General features: G+C 43.0%; 1 protein-coding gene across 2 annotated transcripts in view; it reads right to left on the reverse strand.

Moving 5' to 3' along the window:
* HOMER2 (homer scaffold protein 2) overlaps positions 1-19,622 on the reverse strand; it is a 99,963-nt gene that overhangs the window by 13,408 nt on the left and 66,933 nt on the right. For both annotated transcript variants that reach the window (XM_010816952.3, NM_001075467.2), the window contains exons 4-6: positions 11,532-11,624; positions 5,957-6,063; positions 1,723-1,879 (exon numbers count right to left, since the gene is read on the reverse strand). In XM_010816952.3, coding sequence (XP_010815254.1) covers positions 1,723-1,879; positions 5,957-6,063; positions 11,532-11,624 — 357 coding nt within the window. The remainder of the gene's footprint in view (positions 1-1,722; positions 1,880-5,956; positions 6,064-11,531; positions 11,625-19,622) is intronic.

The raw sequence follows: 19,622 nt of genomic DNA on the forward strand, positions 1-19,622 counted from the left end.
TCTGGTTTTCTCTTGCGGCCACAGGACAGTAGTTCTAGGTTTGCTTTTAAGGACCTGTCACAAGTAGGAGCCAGATGTCCCATGAATCTGTCTGCTTCTCCCCAGAATGACGTTCACATTATTTTAATCATGCCCTGAATGATTCTGTTGCATCTCCAGAGCTGAGGCCAGCAGGGTAGAGAATCCAGCAGCTCTGTGGGACTCAATGACATTTCCAACACTTTTAAATCAAGATGACCTTTCCCCACTGATGCACGCAGAAGGGGCCTGGCCTGTGGGCCTCTTCCTGGAGAGACGACAGTTGCTAGCTGACCTGGCACATCCTCACAGTGCATCTTTCTCTCCTTCCCCAGCTTGACCCCCCGGAAGGGATGCATAGGCCTGACAACCATGGCACTGCTGTCTGATGCTGGACAATTTCCAGGGGCCAGAGTGTGGGTACAGAGTGGCCAGCAGGAGTGGAACCAAGTAACACAAGAGTGCCAGGTCAGTGGGGTCCCCACTAAGTGGACAGTGGCAGTCCTCGGGGTGAAGGCCAGTGGGTAGTCACCTTGAGGACAGTTCTCAGAGACGACTGCAGCAACCCTCAGGATCTGTACCCCCAGCCTTGGGGGCTGTCGGAGGTCCCCCAACATCCACATCCCACCCTGGAAGTCAGGTTCCCAGGGCTCCCCACGCAGCAAGCAAGTTACACAGCAGGCGCTTCCTCCATACCCCCCCGCACGGCCCTTTGGTTCTTACACTCAGACGTGAAGCGAGAAAACTCAGCTCTTGGCTTGGAAAAAGAGGGCGATCGATCCCTCTGGCAGGCAGATGAGCCCAACCCAGGAGGGAAGGTGCAGAGTCAGCACTTGGCCTGCGCCCCTCACCATCAGCACTTTGTGAAAAAAGGACACGAGGCAGTTTCACGTGCCATCTGCACAAAGTGAGACGTGGAAGGCGAGCGGTCTCCAGGGGATCCGCTCAGAACAGGGTGGGGGGTTACAAACGTGGGTGAGGGGAGCCAGTCCCTATCTCAGTGTGATGTGGACCCTCAAATCTGCAAAGCAGACCACAGTCAGCAACTGTGGGGTCAAAGTGCTGACCAGCAAAACAGCATGGCAACCCCAGGACCTCAACTGGGGGCCCCCAAACCTCCACATCAGTTCAGCCCAATATCAGAGTGTGAGGGACTGATTACAGAGAAGGGCACAGGTGAATCCTGGAAAAAGGTCGAGATGCTCGGATGTTGAGGTAGGAGGGTGGAGGGCACATGAGGGCATTGGCCCCCCCACCCCACCCACCACGTCACACTTCCTGTCCTCGCTTCCTAACTCACGTTCTCAGAAATAGTGGTCTGCACAGAAGCAGGGTTTCTGAGCAATCATGCCTCACCATTTCCCCAGTCTGTTTTCTTCCCTCACCCTCTGGAAGGTCACTGAACCAACAGAAAATACCAAAAGGAGGCTGCCCATGAAAGGCCCACCCGCAGTGCCCATGGGAGGGTGCTCTTTGAGAGACAAAGCTGCTGTCTCCCATTGATTCCTCTTCCCCTTGGCAACACAAACTATGAGACTTGGTTCAATAGAAGGATTAAGTCACTTCTGTGCGTGGCTACACTCCCTTTACTAAGGCAGGCGGGAGGTGGTGGGAGGGCGGGGAAGGAGTGGAAGGAAGGTCCCCGCTGCCCTGTCCCATTCTGGCCCCCCGCTCCCCGTGGGTTAGGGTCTCAGCTGAGCCCACCTTGTTCCGGAGCCGGTCGTTCTCATCTCGGCACAGGGAGAACTGGCGCTTCCACTGCTCCACGCTGGCTGCCGACTCCTGCAGCGCTGAGGTCAGCCGGGCGTTGCTCTCTCTCAGGGTCTGCAGCTCAATCTCCCACTTCTTCACATTGGCGGCACTGTGGGGCGGGGGCCAGGCGGTGACCGGGTGATGGGTGCCATCCACTCCACTGCCCCAGGGCGGGGGTACCCAGACACCCCCTCAGCCCAGCCCTCAAGGCCACATCCTCTCCTACCGTGGCCTGGCCACAAGGACCACGGGTCCCGCAGGCCTGGTGCCTCTCTTTAGTGGGAGCATATTTGCCCCACTAAAGGGGCACTAATTTGCCCTGCTGGGTGATTTTTCTCAAGGCATCACTTTAGAAAGGACAGAATTCTCAGGGAAGGAAGAGATGAAACTAAGAATGAACTGAGCCATAAAAAAGAACGAAATAATGCCATTGGCAGCAATATGGATGCGACTAGAGATTCTAATGCTAGGTGAAGTAAGTCAGAAAAAGAAAGACAAATATCTATGACATCACTTATATATGGAATCTAAACTATGACACAAATGAACCTATCTCCAAAACAGAAACAGACTCAGAGATGTAGACAGCAGACTTGTGATTGCCAGGGAGGAGGGGGCTGGGGGAGAGAGATGGACTGAGAGCTTGGGGTTAGTGAGATGCAAACTACTACATACAGAATGGATAGACGACAAGGTCCTCCTATATAGCACAGGGAACTCTGGAGAGAAGGGAACCCTTGAACTATATGCAACATCCTGGGATAAACCATAATAGACAAGAATATAAAAAAAGAACTATATACATATACATATAACTGAGTCACTTTGTTGTATGGCAGAAATTAACACAACAGTGTAAATCAACTCTAATTCAATTAAAAAAAAACTATGAATGAAGCCACACTGTGGTAGAGACCCCCCTGCCTGCTCCCTACTGACTCCTGGCCACAGGAGGGGTCCCTCTTGCCCCATGTCTAGCTCCTTCCTGAAATGAGCCTCAGGGATAAAGGTTCTGAAGTGCTGGGGTGGAGCCCAGGCCCCCTGAGACTCTCATGAAAGCTGTGGATCTTTTCAACAAGCTCCTGACGCCCCACTCTCTGGAGCCCAATGACTCTAGGTTTAAACAGCTAGCCTGATCCAGATTTGACAGCTGAGGACTAGAGGACAGAGGAGACAGGGCTGGGAATCCCCTGAGGGAAGAACTGGGGTTCCAACCACAGTGTGTGTGAGGGAGTCCTGGCCGACCCCATGTCACCTCAGGTCTGAGGGATGCCTCCATGTTACCACCAAACCACATGATAATCTCTGATCCTCTGTGATGAGGGAAGTTTTCAAAAACAAACTGCAGTTAGGTTCCCCTCAAGCTGCTCTGCCCATTCCACACTTCCCTTTGTTTCCTTGCTCTGGAGCCCAGTGTTCACTGCAGCACTATTTACAATAGCCAGGACATGGAAGTGACCTGAATGTCCACCAACGGAGGAATGGATAAATACACCGTGATACATACATACAACGGATACTACTCAGCCATAAAAAGGAGCAAAATAGTGCCATTTTCAGGGATGTGGAGGGACCCAGAGTCTGTCACACAGAGTGAAATAAGTCAGAAAGAGAAAAAAAATATCTGATAATATCACTTATTCATGGAATCTAGAAAGATGGTAGAGGTGAACTTATTTGCAGAGCAGAAACAAAGTCACACGTGCGGAGAAAAAACATATGGACACCAAATGAGGAAGTTGGGGGCGGGATGGATTGGGAGATTCGGATTGACATATACCCACTACTATGTATAAAATAGATAACTAATGAGAACCTTCTGTATAGCTACGGTGACCCAAATGGGGAGGAAATCTAAAAAGGAAGGGTAGAACTGATTCACTTTGCTGTACAGTAGAAATCACCACAACATTGTAAAGCAGTTATGTGCTTAGTCGCTCAGTTGTGTCTTACTCTTTGTGACCCTATGGATTGTAACCCACCAGGCTCCTCTGTCCATGGGGGTTCTCCAGGCAAAGAACACTGGAGTGGGTTGCCATGCCCTCCTCCAGGGGATCTTCTCAACCCAGGGATCGAATATGCCAATAAAAATCAATTTTTAAAAAACCCAATGCATCAGACTTAGCTACTGAAAAAAAAAAAAAGTTTCTGGCTTCTAATCTATACTGCCTGGCTGAGGAAAGTTCTGTATCTAAAGTCTTCTTTAAAACAATTTTTTAAAGTAAATACAACTGTATTTTAATAATCTACATTATCTTTCATCCACCTCAAGGTCCTAGGAATGTGACTGGAAAATATGTACTTTTGGTTTCAAACACCACAGACTGAAAACACAGCAAATACCATCATGTGATTAATTCCAGAGTTGATGAGTGAGAATCTGACCTGATTTAGGGAAATGACTTCACACTCATTCCTGTAATTCACTTGTCAATTAAACTGGAATTAAAAAAAAAAAAAAAAAAAACATTTATTTTTAGGGGTGAAATGTTTTCAACCAGGCAGTCCACTGTGACTTAAACAACCAAAAACAGTCCTCACGATTGCCTGATGATCAAGAGAGACTGGTCACAGTTTTGTCCTCTGAAGCACCTGATAAAACCCACAGTCCAAAACAGGTGCTGGATCTGTGGATCTCTCGTTCCTTCCGGAATTCCCAGGTCAGATCATGGCAACTGAGTTCCAAGCACCGGTCAGGCCGCTGCGGGGCAGAAGCGGGTGCTAACCCGTGGGCTCCAGCTGTGGAGCACGACTGCTGCCCCGGGAGGATTCCTGAAGGCTCCCGCCTTGAGTATAGGCAGGCAGTGTGGAGAATCTACCAGCCGTGTGACCTTGGGCAAGGACTGGCTGTACCACTTGGGCCTCGGTTTCCTTATCTGTGTAAAACGGAGGGATTAATATGACAGAGCTCTTACACAGGGCAGCTCTGAAGAACGCAGCCACAGGGAGGCTGGGGGGAGCTGGCAGAGTTCCCTGCCAGGTGAACAGAATGACCCCAAAGTCCGCGGCCCTGAGGGTGCTCATAGGGCCAGCCCACACGATGAGGTCCAGCCTGGCTTTGGGAAAGATGCCACATTCTCGAGATATGAAAACACAAGCATGGTTACTGTAGTCATTAAAAATTAAAATCTTGCTGATATCATTATGGGGACTGCGTTAACTTTATACATCAATTTAAGGGAAATTGATACTTTTTTAAAATATTAAGGCTTCCTACTCCTTTCCAATAGACTTTTTTCTATTTGTTAAATTATTCATGTATGGTCCTCAAAATTATTTGAGTTTTCTTCACAAAGATCCTGTACATTTTATAAGTTTATTCCTATGTATTTTATGGTTCATATTATATTTAATAATTCATACTATAAAGGAAGGGCTTCCCAGGTGGCTCTAGTGGTAAAGAACGCCTCTACCAATGCAGAAGATGTAAGAGACTTGGGTTTGATCCCTGGGTCAGGGAAGGCCCCCTGGAGGAGGAAATGGCAACCCACCTCAGTATTCTTGCCAGGAGAATCCTACAGACAGAGGAGCCTGGCAGACTACAGTCCATGAAGTCACATTGTTGGACATGACTGAAGAGACTTAGCAGACAGGCATTATAAAGGAAATCTCTTCTTCAAATATATAGTCTATGTGATGTTTGCATATAGAAAAGCTATTGATTTTTGTGAGACTTTATATTATTATATAATATAATATATTATATTAAACTATATTAAAGATAGTTTCTTAAGGTTTTTATATGTTTCTCTTAGATGTTCTAGACAGTCTGTCATATACAAATAAATGATAAATTTGGCTTCTCAAAAAACAAAACAAAGTGAAACATGATCACAGGGACTCCCCTGGCAGTCCAGTGGTTAGAACTCCACACTTCCATTGCAGAGGACCCAGGTTCAATCCCTGCTTGGGGAACTAAGATCCCACATGCTATTTAGTACAGCTGAAGAAAAAAAAGGTCACATCTCTCTTACACACACACACACACACACACACACACACAGAGGCTGATGTGGACAGGGAACAGCCACGGAGGCAGCTGGTCTTCCTCTGGCCAGGAGACAAGACCAGCTGTTCTGAGCAGGACCCGGTCTCCTCCCCCAAATTCCTGAAGCCCTGCCCAGTGGGAGAGGCTGCAGGGGAGTGCTGGCCCTGGGCGACAACACCTGGATTTGCACATGCTCACCTCTGGGTCAGAGCGATCTTCAGCTTGTCATTCTCAGACTTGAGGTGTGTGTCGGCAGGACCCGCACAAGAGGCCTTCTCATCATCTGTCCCATTGACACTGGATGCCTGAGTAGAAGAGGGGGTTACCTTCGCAGCTTATCACTTGACCTGACAGCGGCAGGAGCTGTGTGTTTAAGAGTGTGGGAGACCCAATGCCTCTAACCAGAACACACAACACGAAGACTAATAACAAGACTGGCCCTGGAGAGTCCACATGGAGTCCAGAAAGTCTGTGCCTTTTATTCACAAGACAGCATCTGGGGCCGTTAGGCAGAAACTTTTAAAATCAGACTTTACAGATAAACCTACAAGTCAGGATACCTGGTCTCCTTAAATAACACAGGACAGAAGCCACAGATTAAAAAGGCAGCGGGGGTGGGGATGGTTATAATAAGAAACAGTGACTGAGTTTGGAGAAGGAATAGCAACCCACTCCAGTATTCTGCAATGGGAAATCCCATGGACAGAGAAGCCTGGCAGGCTATGGTCCATGGGGTCACAAAGGAGTCAGACACGACTTAGCAACCAAATGACAAGAAGAAGCTGAGATAACCTTTTTTATCCTAAGGCTACAGAAAGATTATTTAAAAAAAAAAAAACCCCACCAGGAATCAGATATGGGTGTCTGCTGTCTCCATTACTATTAGCATCATTATGAATGTTCTGTAATGCTTTCTGTAATAAGACATACCACATGGAGGTCAATCTCATCTGGTCTCGGATAAGGTCTTAGAAAGACCTTAGTCTCCAAGAAGCATAAAGGCAAAGGGAGGAACCATGAAGGGAATGAATTTCTGGCTACATTTCTGCATCACAAAAAAATGCCACAAACTATATTAGAATGTAAACAATAATGTGGGGGAAATATTTGAAGTGGATATGAAAACCAAAATGCCAATACTTATATTTAAAAGAAACTCTTAGAGTTCTCAGCTCTTAGAGCGACACTCTGAAATATTTGTGGATGAAATGATGTCTGGGATTGGCTTTAAAAAAAAAGGTGGAGGGATAGGGTGGGTGTAGATGAAATGTGAAGTGAAGTGAAAGTCGCTCAGTCATGTCCAACTCTTTGCCATCCCATGGACTATACAGTCCATGGAATTCTCCAGGCCAGAATACTGGAGTGGATAGCCTTTCCCTTCTCCAGGGGATCTTCCCAACACAGGGATCAAACCCATGTCTCCCGCATTGCAGGTGGATTCTTTACCAGCTGAGCCACGATGATTGGTCATAAATTCCTAATTGTTAAAACTGAACTGATGGGCCCATGGGGTTCAGTTACACAATTTTGCCTAGTATTGTATATGTTCAAAACTAGCCATGCTAAAAAATAAAGTTCTTGGAAATGAACATAAAAAAGGGAAAGGATATGCAATTGACATTTACAGTAGAAGACACACATAGACTCAATAAACAAAAAAATTTAATCTTATTAGTAAAGCAAAGCAAAATGAAAAAAACAATAAAATACATTTTTCTTTTGTCAAATCAACAAAGCTCTGTGGGTAAGCGTGTGGGAGCAAAAAATTTCTCTCATTCACTCCTGGTGGGAGTCAGAATTGTACATTTCTGCAGGGATGTTTGCAGTATGCGTCAAAAGCTCATAAAACCGCCTACCCTTAGTCCAATACTTCCATTTCAAGAATTAATCCTGCAGTGTATGTATAACTGAATCACTTAGTTGTAGACCTGAAACTAACACAACATTGTTGTCAACTATACTCTGATGCTGAAGCTGAAACTCCAATACTTTGGCCACCTGATACAAAGAACCAACTCATTGGAAAAGACCCTAATGCTGGGAAAGATTGAAGGCAGGAGAAGGGGACAACAGAGGATGAGATGGTTGGATGGTATTACCGATGTGATGGACATGAGTTTGAATAGGCTCCGGGAGTTGGTGATAGACAGGCAAGTCTGGAGTGCTGCAGTCCCTGGGGTCGCAAAGAGTCAAACACAACTGAGCAACTGAACTGAACTGAACTGATACTCCAATATAAAATTAAAAGTTAAAAAAAAAATTATCCTGCGGAAACCATCAAATGCACAAAACGTACACAAGAACAGCTTATCACAGTGTTATTTCCATTAATGAAAAATTAGAAATAACATCAGTTCAGTTCAGTTGCTCAGTTGTGTCTGACTCTTTGCGACCCCATGAACCACAGCATGCCAGGCCTCCCTGTCCATCACCAACTCCCAGAGTTCACCCAAACTCATGTCCATTGTGTCAGTGCTGCCATCCAACCATCTCATCCTCTGTAGTCCCCTTCTCCTCCTGCCCTCAATCTTTCCCAACATCAGGATCTTTTCAGATGAGTCAGCTCTTTGTATCAGGTGGCCAAAGTATTGGAGTTTCAGCTTCAACATCAGTCCTTGCAATGAACATCCAGGACTGATCTCCTTTAGGATGGACCGGTTGGATCTCCTTGCAGTCCAAGGGACTCTCAAGAATCTTCTCCAACACTACAGTTCAAAACCATCAATTCTTCTGTGCTCAGCTTTCTTTATAGTCCAACTCTCACATCCATACATGACTACTGGAAAAACCATAGCCTTGACTAGACAGACCTTTGTTGGCAAAGTAATGTCTCTGCTTTTTAATATGCTGTCTAGGTTGGTCATAACTTTCCTTCGAAGGAGTAAGTGTTTTTTAATTTCATGGCTGCAGTCACCATCTGCAGTGATTTTGGAGCCCAGAAAAATAAAGTCAGCCACTGTTTCCATTGTTTCCCCATTTATTTGCCATGAAGTGATGGGACTGGATGCCATGATCTTAGTTTTATGAATGTTGGGCTTCAAGCCAACTTTTTCACCCTCCTCTTTCACTTCCATCAAGATGCGCTTTAGACTTCACTGTCCCAAATTATAGGAGTTTAGTGGAATAAGTTGTGATATAAACAAACACTGGAATTCTATTTAGACATTAAAATAGTTTTGAAAAGTGATATTTGAAAACACAAGGAAATGATTATAACAAACATAAGTTTAAAAAAAAGATGAAAAAGAATAATACAAAAATGTACTGGAAAACTATATTGGTAAGAAATAGTTTAAAACATTAAGAAAATGTCTTCGGTAAGAATATAGGTAATTTTTATTCCTTCCTTTATAGTATGGCATATTTTAAATTTCTGCAATAAATATGCATTGCTTTTACATTCAGAAAAAACACATTAAAAATTTTTGTAGTTAGGTTGTTTAAAATCTTCAAGTATTTAGAAAACTTGGCCAAAGTACTTATTCTCTAAGAAATTCAAAAAACCAAGCAACTGTGTGATTTTTCATAAAAAGAAAAATGGACAATGATCTCCATAGTTGGGAAAACATCAGCAAGGGTAAATAAAAACTAAAGCTTAGAAAAGCCATTTATATGTAATTAATATATATCTATATAATAACATTTTCTCTGTACACTTGACTTTTTTTGGTTTAAAATACTTTAGGGGAGAAAATAAACATTAAAGCAAAAACATTATATAAAGAAATTTAGATATTAAAGATATCACTATAACATGACATTTAGAAAAAGATGGTATATCAGAAACTTTGTATCATAAGTTATCGCTTATATGTAGAATCTAAAGTAATAGTGCAAATGAACCTATTTACAAAACAGAAATTGAGTCATAGAGGTGGAAAACACACCTGTGGTTACCAAGGGGAAATGGGGCATGGGGGGGATAAATTAGGAGACTGAAACTGACATATACACACTAGTACATATAGAATAAATAGCTAGTAAGAACCTAATGCAGGAGACCCCAGTTGGTTCCTGAGTTGGTAATTTCCCTTGGAGAAGGGATAGGCTACCCACTCAAGTATTCTTGGGCTTCCCTTGTGGCTCAGCTGGTAAAGAATCCACCTGCAATGCGGGATACCTGGGTTCAATCCTTGGGTTGGAAAGATCCCCTGGAGAAGGGAAAGGCTACTCGCTCCAGTATTCTGGCCTGGAGAATTCCATGGACTGTATAGTCCATGGGGTCACAAAGATTCAGACATGATTGAGCAACTTTCACAAGAACCTACTGAATAACACAGTGAATTCTGTTCAGTTCTATGTAAAGAATCTAACTCTGTGTGTGTGTGTGTGTGTGTACGTATACACAACTAAATCACTTTGCTATACAGCAGAAAGTAACACAACATTGTAAATCAATTATACTCCAATAAAAATCAATTAAAAGATAGATTTTCCTCTATGTAATAAAATAAAATTTAGCATTCTAAAAAAAAAAAAAAAAAGAAACTCCTTAGACCATGGACCACTTCAAGTGCCCAATTTTAGAGTTCCTCAGATATTACTCAGTACAGACATTAGTATGCTAAATCAACAGTATCATTTAGATGATATTACAGATTGTTTATAAAGATTCGGGAAAGTTCCTGTCCACTTGGAATCTAATACACATTCATTTCCATAAGTCCAAAGGGACATCTTTTATATGATCCAGGTTTGGCTACAGGTGATGATCAAGCCTAGGGTGTTGACCTTGACCACTCAGGATGCCCATGCCTCCTGGTTCTCTTCCAGGAGGTAGGTTCTCATCTTTGCCCCAGAATCCATCCATGGCCATCCCGGCATGGCCATTCTCCATCCCACAGCCTCCTTACCAGTCTTCCCGCCCTCGGCTGCTCCCTAACTTCCTCACCACCCACACACAACCATCATGTCAATTCCTGATCAGTGGCCATAAAACACCTCCAGTGTCTTCTCACTATCCAATAATACAAAATTAGGTAAGAAGGGATCCACTAATGCGGAATTCTGGGTCCTTCACGGTCCCTCCAAGTGCATCCCTGGTCCTCCCATCGCACTCTTCTCCCCCAGGCCAGTAGACTCGTAGCTTTCACATACATCATGTTTATTCCTAACCCGAGATGCTTGCTCCTCATGTCTCTGTTGCCCTGTCTCTACACATAACTCTGTCACGAGGCAAGGCTTCTGCCTACTACTGCATACCCCACTCTAGACATCAGGAAGGCAGGTATTTTATTTCAGGTCCCTTTTAGTCAGTGACCACACTTTCAAGCAGACAGATGACTCAGTTCCTGGCAAAGCCACATTTTCGTTGACTAAACTAGAGCTGTTGAAATACCACCTCCCACCTGACTTTGTTATAATAGGGAAACAGACGGGGAGCCTCTGGCATCGACCAAGTTTTCTCTGTCATGGGCATAGGTACCTGCATTGGTCCATGAGCATGCTTTATGGAGACCTCCCCTCCCAACACAGAAAGAAAACATGTGCCCTTGGCATTGGTATTTAAACAGTGACCAGAGAGAATTCCAGATGAGGGACACGCATTAACTCTCATCTCATCAAATGTTTTCCATCCAAAATATATCACCACATCTTGAAAAATTCAAGTCTCATAAAAACATGTCACATCTTTCTCATTGTGAAAAGGCTAATAGTTGAAAAAGCCTTCAAAATGCTCTACTGTGAAAATTTGTTCTTTCCTGTCAAAAGTGACAGGAACAAAGTCCCAATCACTGATCACACTCATTTATTTTACGGGCAAATTACTTACTTGGGAATGATTGCTCGAAGTTTCAATTTTCTCCTGGGATTTGTCTCTGGCTAGTCTGGCAGCTTCTTTCACTTCCTGGAATTTCTCTGCAAACTGAACATGAAGAAGAATTATTAGAGGTTTCCTTAACCTTATATATGGATGATATTCAGAACCCACCTTTATTATTTTGCATTCATTTGAAGTCAATAAATTCTGTATAAATCCAGGAAAGAGATTTTATTTGAGATTTAAGAGAAGTGAATATAAGAAATGCTTTTTCCTGAACAGCAACAACAAAAAAGAAACAAAAAAGCTCAGGTCAGATCTAAATTAATTTCTAAGATACTGAAGCAAGATTTGATGGCAAAATATTAAAAACACACACCTCTAGTTAAGAGTACCTAATACAAATGCAACAAAAGGAATTTAGCTATAGCACAGAAGGAATCCCCCCAAAACTTCATAATCTCTGATGAAAGATCCAAGAACTCTTACAAGTCAATGGTGTGAATAACAAAAACATCCAAAAAGTTCAGGGGAAGGAACATTCTAGATTTTAAAAGCCTAATATGTAAAATGTAACATGTTAGCCTAGGACTAAGTTCTCTTTAAAAGAAATTTTATTTATTTGGCTGTACCAGGTCTTAGCAGCAGCATGTGGGATCTAGTTCCCTCACCAGTGATTAAACGCAGGCCCCCTTCATCGGTAGCTCAGAGCCTTTAGCCACTGGGCCACGAGGGAAGTCTGAGTCCTCTTTTAAACAGACCAATTATAAGATTTCTGGGCAACAACAAGGGATATGTATGGACTGGATAAGATGACACCAAGGAGTTACTGTTTTATTAGTCCTGTTAGAAGTGCTGCTGATGTTGTGGTTATTGGAAAATGTCATTATTTAGAGATAAATACTGAAGGATTTGGGCTTCCCGGGTGGCACAGTGGTAAAGAATCCGCCTGTCAATGTGGGAGATGTGGGTTCAATCTCTGGGTTGGGAAGATCCGCTGGAGAAGGGAACGGCAATCCACTCCAGTATTCTTGCCCAGAAATCCCATGGACAGAGGAGCCTGGTGGGCTACAGTCCATGGGGTCACAGAGGGTTGGACACGACTGAGTGACTGAGCACGCACATACACTATGAAGTATTTAGGCATGAAATGTCTTTATGTCTGTAATTTAAAGTATTTCAACAACAATAAAAACACGTGAAAGTCACTCAGTCATGTCTGACTCTTTATGACTCCATGGATTATATAGTCCATGGAATTCTCCAGGCCAGAATATTTCTCTTCTCTAGGGGACATTCCAAACCCAGGTATCCCACATTGCAGGCAGATTCTTTACCAGCTGAACCACAAGGGAAGCCCAAGAATACTTGAGTGGGTAGCCTATCCCTTCTCCAGGGGATCTTCCTGACACAGGAATTGAATCTGGGTCTCTTGCATTGCAGGTGGATGCTTTACCAACTGAGCTACCAGCAAAGCCTGAAAACAGATGAAGAAACATGGCAAAGTGTTCACTATTAAATTTATGTAATGCATCTGTGGGTGTTCATTCTACTATGCTCTCTGCTTAAAGGAATGTTTTAATATTTTATTAAAATTAAAATATTATTAAAATCCCAGAGCAGTCATATAAATCACTGCTTTAGTGTCACTGACAAAGCAACTGATTTTAATTAGCAAATACACTGAACAGAGAACTGCCTGTCATAGCTAATGCTGACATCACACAGCAAGAGAGAGCCCAAAGTGGTTGCTGAGTAGCAAGAAAAAGCCAGCCAGTGCCAATGCCACCGACAATGCTGTGGCTTTCACCAAGAACTCGATTTCTGGGCATAGGCTGCCCCCTGAGTATCTCACAAGGTCAACGATAGCGGTCTGCTTTGGGAAACCCTGCTGGATGACAGCTGCTGGTAAACCAAGCACCTGGCGGAAGCAGAAAAGGTCAGCCTTGCAATGCTGGCTGGCATTGCTCCTGCAGACCTGGAAATAAAGCCACTGACACAGGGCTTCATTTAACTAACCCAGAGCTGCCAGTGAAAAATCACATTACCTGTTGCTTAAAAGGTCTGAGGCCCAGAGAGGATGGATGAAGCATCCCCCCTTCCTTTTAGGGGCCCCGTAAGTAAAAGCATCAAGTCATGAGTTCCTTGATGGCAGGGCCCATGCTTTTCCCCTTTGTACCTTCCCACGAGACCAGGTGGAAAGCAGGTATAAGTAAGTTTGTTAAGAGAATGAATGAGCTCTGGGTTTTAGATTTGCACATTTCCACCCTCTTGGGGAAAAAAAAACAAAACATGTCAAAGTACGGCCGAACCTAAGGACCTGGGGAGGTACCATGGTACTGGAGGTACTCACAGGCATGGAAATACTTCACCAGGCTCCCAAACCAAAGGCATTATTTTTTTACAGACCCTTCTTGCACCTGTCAGGGTCTCTTTTTCTCGGGATCTTATTTGAAGTTGTTTATAAACTGGATTAGAAATGTCATCGCCAGGGTCATGTTTACTCAGTCAACAAACATGGTCTGAGCACCATTCAAGACTTCAGCAAACAAATATGGGGCCGTGGCCTAAGCTAGGTGCTGGGATATGAACATTGTAAGCATCAGAGAGAGCTCCAGACTTGGGGAGCAGGAGAGAGTGGCAAACAAGTCAGTCAATAAAGCCCTGCCAGGTTTTGATAAAACAAGGGGCCTCTGGACGGAGCTTGGGGCTTCCCTCCTGACCCTGACTGTCATGATGACCCTCAGCTCAACTCCTGGAGACTCAGTCCAGAAGGTCCAGCGGTCCTTCTCTCTTGGTCCCCTGATACCCCTCATGCCGGTCCCTCCAGATACCCCACAGTTTTGCCTTGGGTGGGCATAACTATCACCCTCTTTCCCTAGACCCTCAGCAGAGCCACATTTACAAGGCAAGGAGTCTAATGGCTTCTTTTATTAAGTTTTATTTATTTTTTGGCCATGCCTTGCAGGATGTGGGATCTTGGTTCCCCAACGAGAGACTGAACCTGTACCCCCTGCATTAAAAATACAGAATCTTAACCACTGAACTACCAGGGAAGTCACAGAAATTTAATGACTTTCAATACAAATTCTCCTGTTTGTTACCCTCTATTGGACAGGAATTCTTATTCATAGTTTCCTGATAAGAAAATAGAGTCTTAGAGAGGTTAATATTTGCCCATAGTCACATGGCTAGTAAATAATAAACCTGAACTGGAGCCTAGATCTGATTTCTACATGATCATCTACACATCCCGTTACTTTCGTGTGCCTACACGAATGCCAGAGACTTGCACAACAGTTGTTAAACATTTATCGATGGGATTTTCCATTTGCAAAGAGAATTGTACTTAAAATAGAACTCTACTCACTTCCTCTTTAAAAGAACATTATAAAAGCTTTAATTCCAAGGCAGGTCATGGGAACCTTTAAGGCAAAGATAAGGCCTGAGGATTAGAAAATCAGAGGTTAATGGAGTGAATAGCCCGGGCGACAGCTCTATCATTGCTAAAAATTTTGTGACTTGCTTTACCGCAATATTTGCTTCATTGCTGCTACTGCTAAGTCACTTCAGTCGTGTCTGACTCTGTGTGACCCCATAGACGGCAGCCTACCAGGCTCCCCCGTCCCTGGGATTCTCCAGGAAAGAACGCTGGAGTGGGTTGCCATTTCCTTCTCCAATGCATGAAAGTGAAAAGTGAAAGGGAAGTCACTCAGTCATGTCCGACTCTTAGCGACCCCGTGGACTGTAGCCCACCAGGCTCCTCCGTCCATGGGATTCGCCAGGCAAGAGTACTGGAGTGGGGTGCCATGCTTCATTGCAATGGTCTGGAACCAAATCCACAGTATCTCCGAGGGATGCCTGTGAGCAGTAACAGCCTAGAACATCTCAAAAGGATGTCACCTTGAGGTGACAGCGCTATTAAACTGGCACACCGCGCTTTACCGTGTTTCACGGATACCGTGTTTCTTACAGATTGAAACTGGCAGCAACCCTGCACTGAGGAGTCTATCAGTACCATTTTTCCAACAGCATTTACTCACTTTGTGTCTCTGTGTCACATTTTGGTAATTCCCACAGTATGTCAAACTTTCATGGTGATCTGTGATAACTGATCTTTGTTGTCACTACATTCACTGAAGGCTCAGATGACGGTTGGCAATTTCTAGCCATATGGTACTTTTATTTAAGGTATGGTGGTGGTTTAGTCGCTAAGTCATGTCTGACTCTTGCGACCCCATGGACTGTAGCCTGCCAGGCTTCTCTGTCTATGGGATCTCCCAGGCAGGAATACTGGAGTGGTTGCCATTTCCTCCTCCAGGGGATCTTCGCAACTCAGAGCTCGAACCCGGGTCTCCTGCATTGCAGGAATACGAACACTCTTTACCAACTGAGCTGCAAGGGAAGCCACTATGTATTTAAGGTATATACATTATTATTTTGGACGTAATCCTAGTGCACACTTAATGGACTACAGTATAGTGCAAATAAGACTGTTATGTGTGCTAGGAAGCTAAAACATTTGTGACTTGCTTTAATGCAATATCTGCTTCATTGCAGTGGTCTGGAACCAAATCCACAGTATCTCCAAGGGATGCCTGTGAACAGTAACAGCCTCAGTTCAGTTCAGTTCAGTTCAGTCTAGAGCATCTCAAAAAGGGCAAAACAGTACATGTATATGCACAGTTATACTATGCACTCACAGCCACTCTGAGGTCCTCTTACTACTGTCAATATGCAAATGCAGCACAGATGGGTTTCGTAACTGGCCAAGGTCACACTGGGACTGAACACAGCCATCTGACGCCAGTGCTGGACACTCCAGGGTCCTGTGATTTACCTACTTAACTGCTACCTTAGCTAAGATGCCCAGCTCTAACCCTTATCCTTCTTTCAAATGCAGGCAAATGAACCACTATACACCTTGCTTTCTTCATCTGTGAAATATGGGTAATAATAATGCAACCTCCATGGATCCCTGGAGGATGAGAGATGGGGCTTTGCGATGGGCATTCAACAAAGGGAAGCACAGCTTCTCACGGCCCTGATTTGACTTAAAACCACGAACTTAGGACTTCCCTGGTGGTCTAGTGGTTAAGACTCTGTGCTTCCAACGTAGGGGACGTGAGTTTGATTCCTGATAGGGGAACTAAGATCCCACATGCCATGAGGGGAAAAAAAGCCACAAATTTTAGTAACAGAGCCCCACAAAAGGGTGAATTCATTCATTCAAAAATATTAACTAGCTATCTCTAGGTACACTGAAATACTTAAGAAGGACTTAGTTCCTGTCTTCAAAGGAATTCTGGGTCTGTAGAGGACTTTATATTTAAATGGGTGATAATCAAAAGAATTTTTATCAGAAAATAAGCTCAAAATCTCATGAAGTAGGATAAGCCCTATCAGACAAATTTTAGTTAAATAAATAATCACTTATTTATTTTCATTATTATATATTTTTTAAGGTGTGCCATGTGGCATGTAGGATCTTAGCTCCCCGATCAGGGATCGAACCTGTGCCCCTTACATTGGGAGAGTAGTCTTAACCACTGGGCAACCAGGGAAGTCCCTGAATAATCATTTAAAAAGCAGTGGCAGGATGGGCCCTACCATTTATATAAAAATTAGCTATGACAAAGGAGGAATCATAAATTAATGAGGAAAATTATTCAAAATATAATTGCAATAATTTTGGCAAACTGAGGGGAAATGGATTTAAATCCTTACACAAACCAGTAGCATGATAAATTAATGATGAGTTAAAGGTGTAAGTTGTTTTGTGTTTGTAAAATCTGGATCCAAACAGAGTTGAACATTCATCAAACTTCTGCTTGAGGGGTGTGAGGGTAATTTTCTACACCTGGAAGAAATAAAAGGAAAATCACAAAGTGACAGACTTGCCTGCCTAACAATTTAAAGCTTTTGTATATAAAAAGAAAGAAAGTAACTCAGAAGGGAAACTACAGCCTGGGGAAAATATCTCTCTTTAGACTAGTACAATAGAAAAAGGGTCATTATCTTTAGTATAAAAACAGTTTGTACAAATTGAAGAGGAAAATATGAAAATCCCAATAGATAAACGGCAAAACTCACAAATAAAAAAATAGAATAAGTAAGCAACTTAAAGAAAAGATCGTTCAGCCTTGTTGGAAATTCAAAAGCAAAATAATGGGGCAGCATTCTTGGCCTGCTAAATTAGCGAACACTAAATACAATTATGATACCCTGTGCTGGCAAGGTATTCCTGGCAATGTTGTGACTGTGAAGCCCCTTGGAGAAGCGGTTTGGAACTACTGATCATAAGTGAGAAAAAACATTTATACCCACTGGCCTAGTGGTATCACTTTTGTGAAACTATCTTACAACAATAATTGAGAGAAAAAAAAAAAAGGTCTTCTATACAAAGATGTTAATCCTAGCATTATCTATCATCATGAAACACTGGAAGCAGTTCAGGGAGCCCTGGGAGAAGGATGGAGAAGGTTTCCACTCAGAGCCTCCAACTGTTGGGACACAAGTAGTCTCACTGTCCTTTGGTGAAAAAGCTCCTCTCTCCAAGTCTTAAGCTTTCTAATATTTCCCCACTTATTATGAAAAAGCACATATGCTTGTACATTTAGTAAGTATAGTTCAGGAAAAATATTTTTTAAAAACGTAGAGTCACATCATCCAGAGATAAGCACTAACCACGTGAATTTTTTTAACTTTTTTCTATCTGTACATATGCATCCATTACACAGATATTTTAAAAAACAGAATGATATTGTATTGGGTTGGCCAGAAGGTTCGTATGTGTTTTTCCATAACATCGTACAGAAAATCCGAATGAACTTTTTGGCCAACCCAACACATCCGCTTTTATCGCTACTTTTGATATTAATATGACAATATTTCCATGTAATTATCTTTTATTACATTATCTGAATTGCTGTACAATATTACCCTGAAGGGTATACTGGAGTTTATTTAACTAATTTCTATAGCTGGACATTTAGGCTGGTGTATTATAACTGATGCCATGAGGAAAACTCTTGTAGCTAATTCTCTGTACGCAGTTACAATTATTTCCTTAGAATAGATTCCTATAAATAAAACTCATGGATCAAAGAATATTCAAACTATAAATATTTCTAAATAGACGCCAAATTCTAATGTCTTTACTCATTAGGATCATTTTCTGTAGTTTTTAAATGTGTGGCAGTAATTTAATAATCAAAATCATCATATTATGATAGAAAGTGAAAAATTATTGTTTTATTTCATTTTTTTTTTGGGTGGGGGCCCTGGCCATTGAAGACTATGGCAGACATTACCTATTTGCTTATTCAAAATCCATTTCTTCTTTTCTTTTAGCTTAAGAGAATCTTGATTTGTCTAGAACAGAAATTTCCTAGATGGTAGAGAATAAAAACTGATCTAAGATGATCATGGTAAGTCATTTCTCTGCCTCTTTTTTTCTCCCTGAAAGTGGGTATGGGAGGGTGGTCCAGGGACCCAAGACTGACACTGGGTTCCCAAAAGAAATCTGCCACAGGAGTTTACAGGGATGCTGTTGTGGCACCATCCTCCTGCCTCCTCCCTCTTGCTATAAATGCAGATGTGATGGACAGAGCTTGAGAAGCCATTTTATCATCACAAGGAAAAAGGATAAGCAAAGAAACGAAACACACACAGTCCTGCACCCAAAATCATGGAGCACTGTACTGATGCCAACCGCTTGCCTCAGGACGTCTTTTCCGTATGAAAAGAATAAGCACCGTGATCTTTGCTACTTGTAGCCACCAAACAGTCTAACTAAAACCTATCAGAAGAATGATCAGTATCCTCCACTGAAAGAAAAGTTAGCCTTTTAAATCAGAAAGGTAGGAGATCAGGAAATGTTCTTACAAGGACACTGAGTTAATGAAGGAAGCGTTAAGAATGCAAATTTGAATTAGAGATAACTGAAAAGCAAATGCCACTTAGGGGGCTCAGGGTTTAGCTGGACCAACCACTCAGCGCTAGCAACTCCATCCTGGATCACTGCCCTTTGTGGCAGAATGTGTTTGTTCCAGGCAGCTGACAGTAACCCTCAAACCATTCTGGGCTTCCTGTAAGAACTCT

Source organism: Bos taurus, chromosome 21, assembly GCF_002263795.3.
Source record: "Bos taurus isolate L1 Dominette 01449 registration number 42190680 breed Hereford chromosome 21, ARS-UCD2.0, whole genome shotgun sequence".
Taxonomy (NCBI): Eukaryota; Metazoa; Chordata; class Mammalia; order Artiodactyla; family Bovidae; genus Bos; species Bos taurus.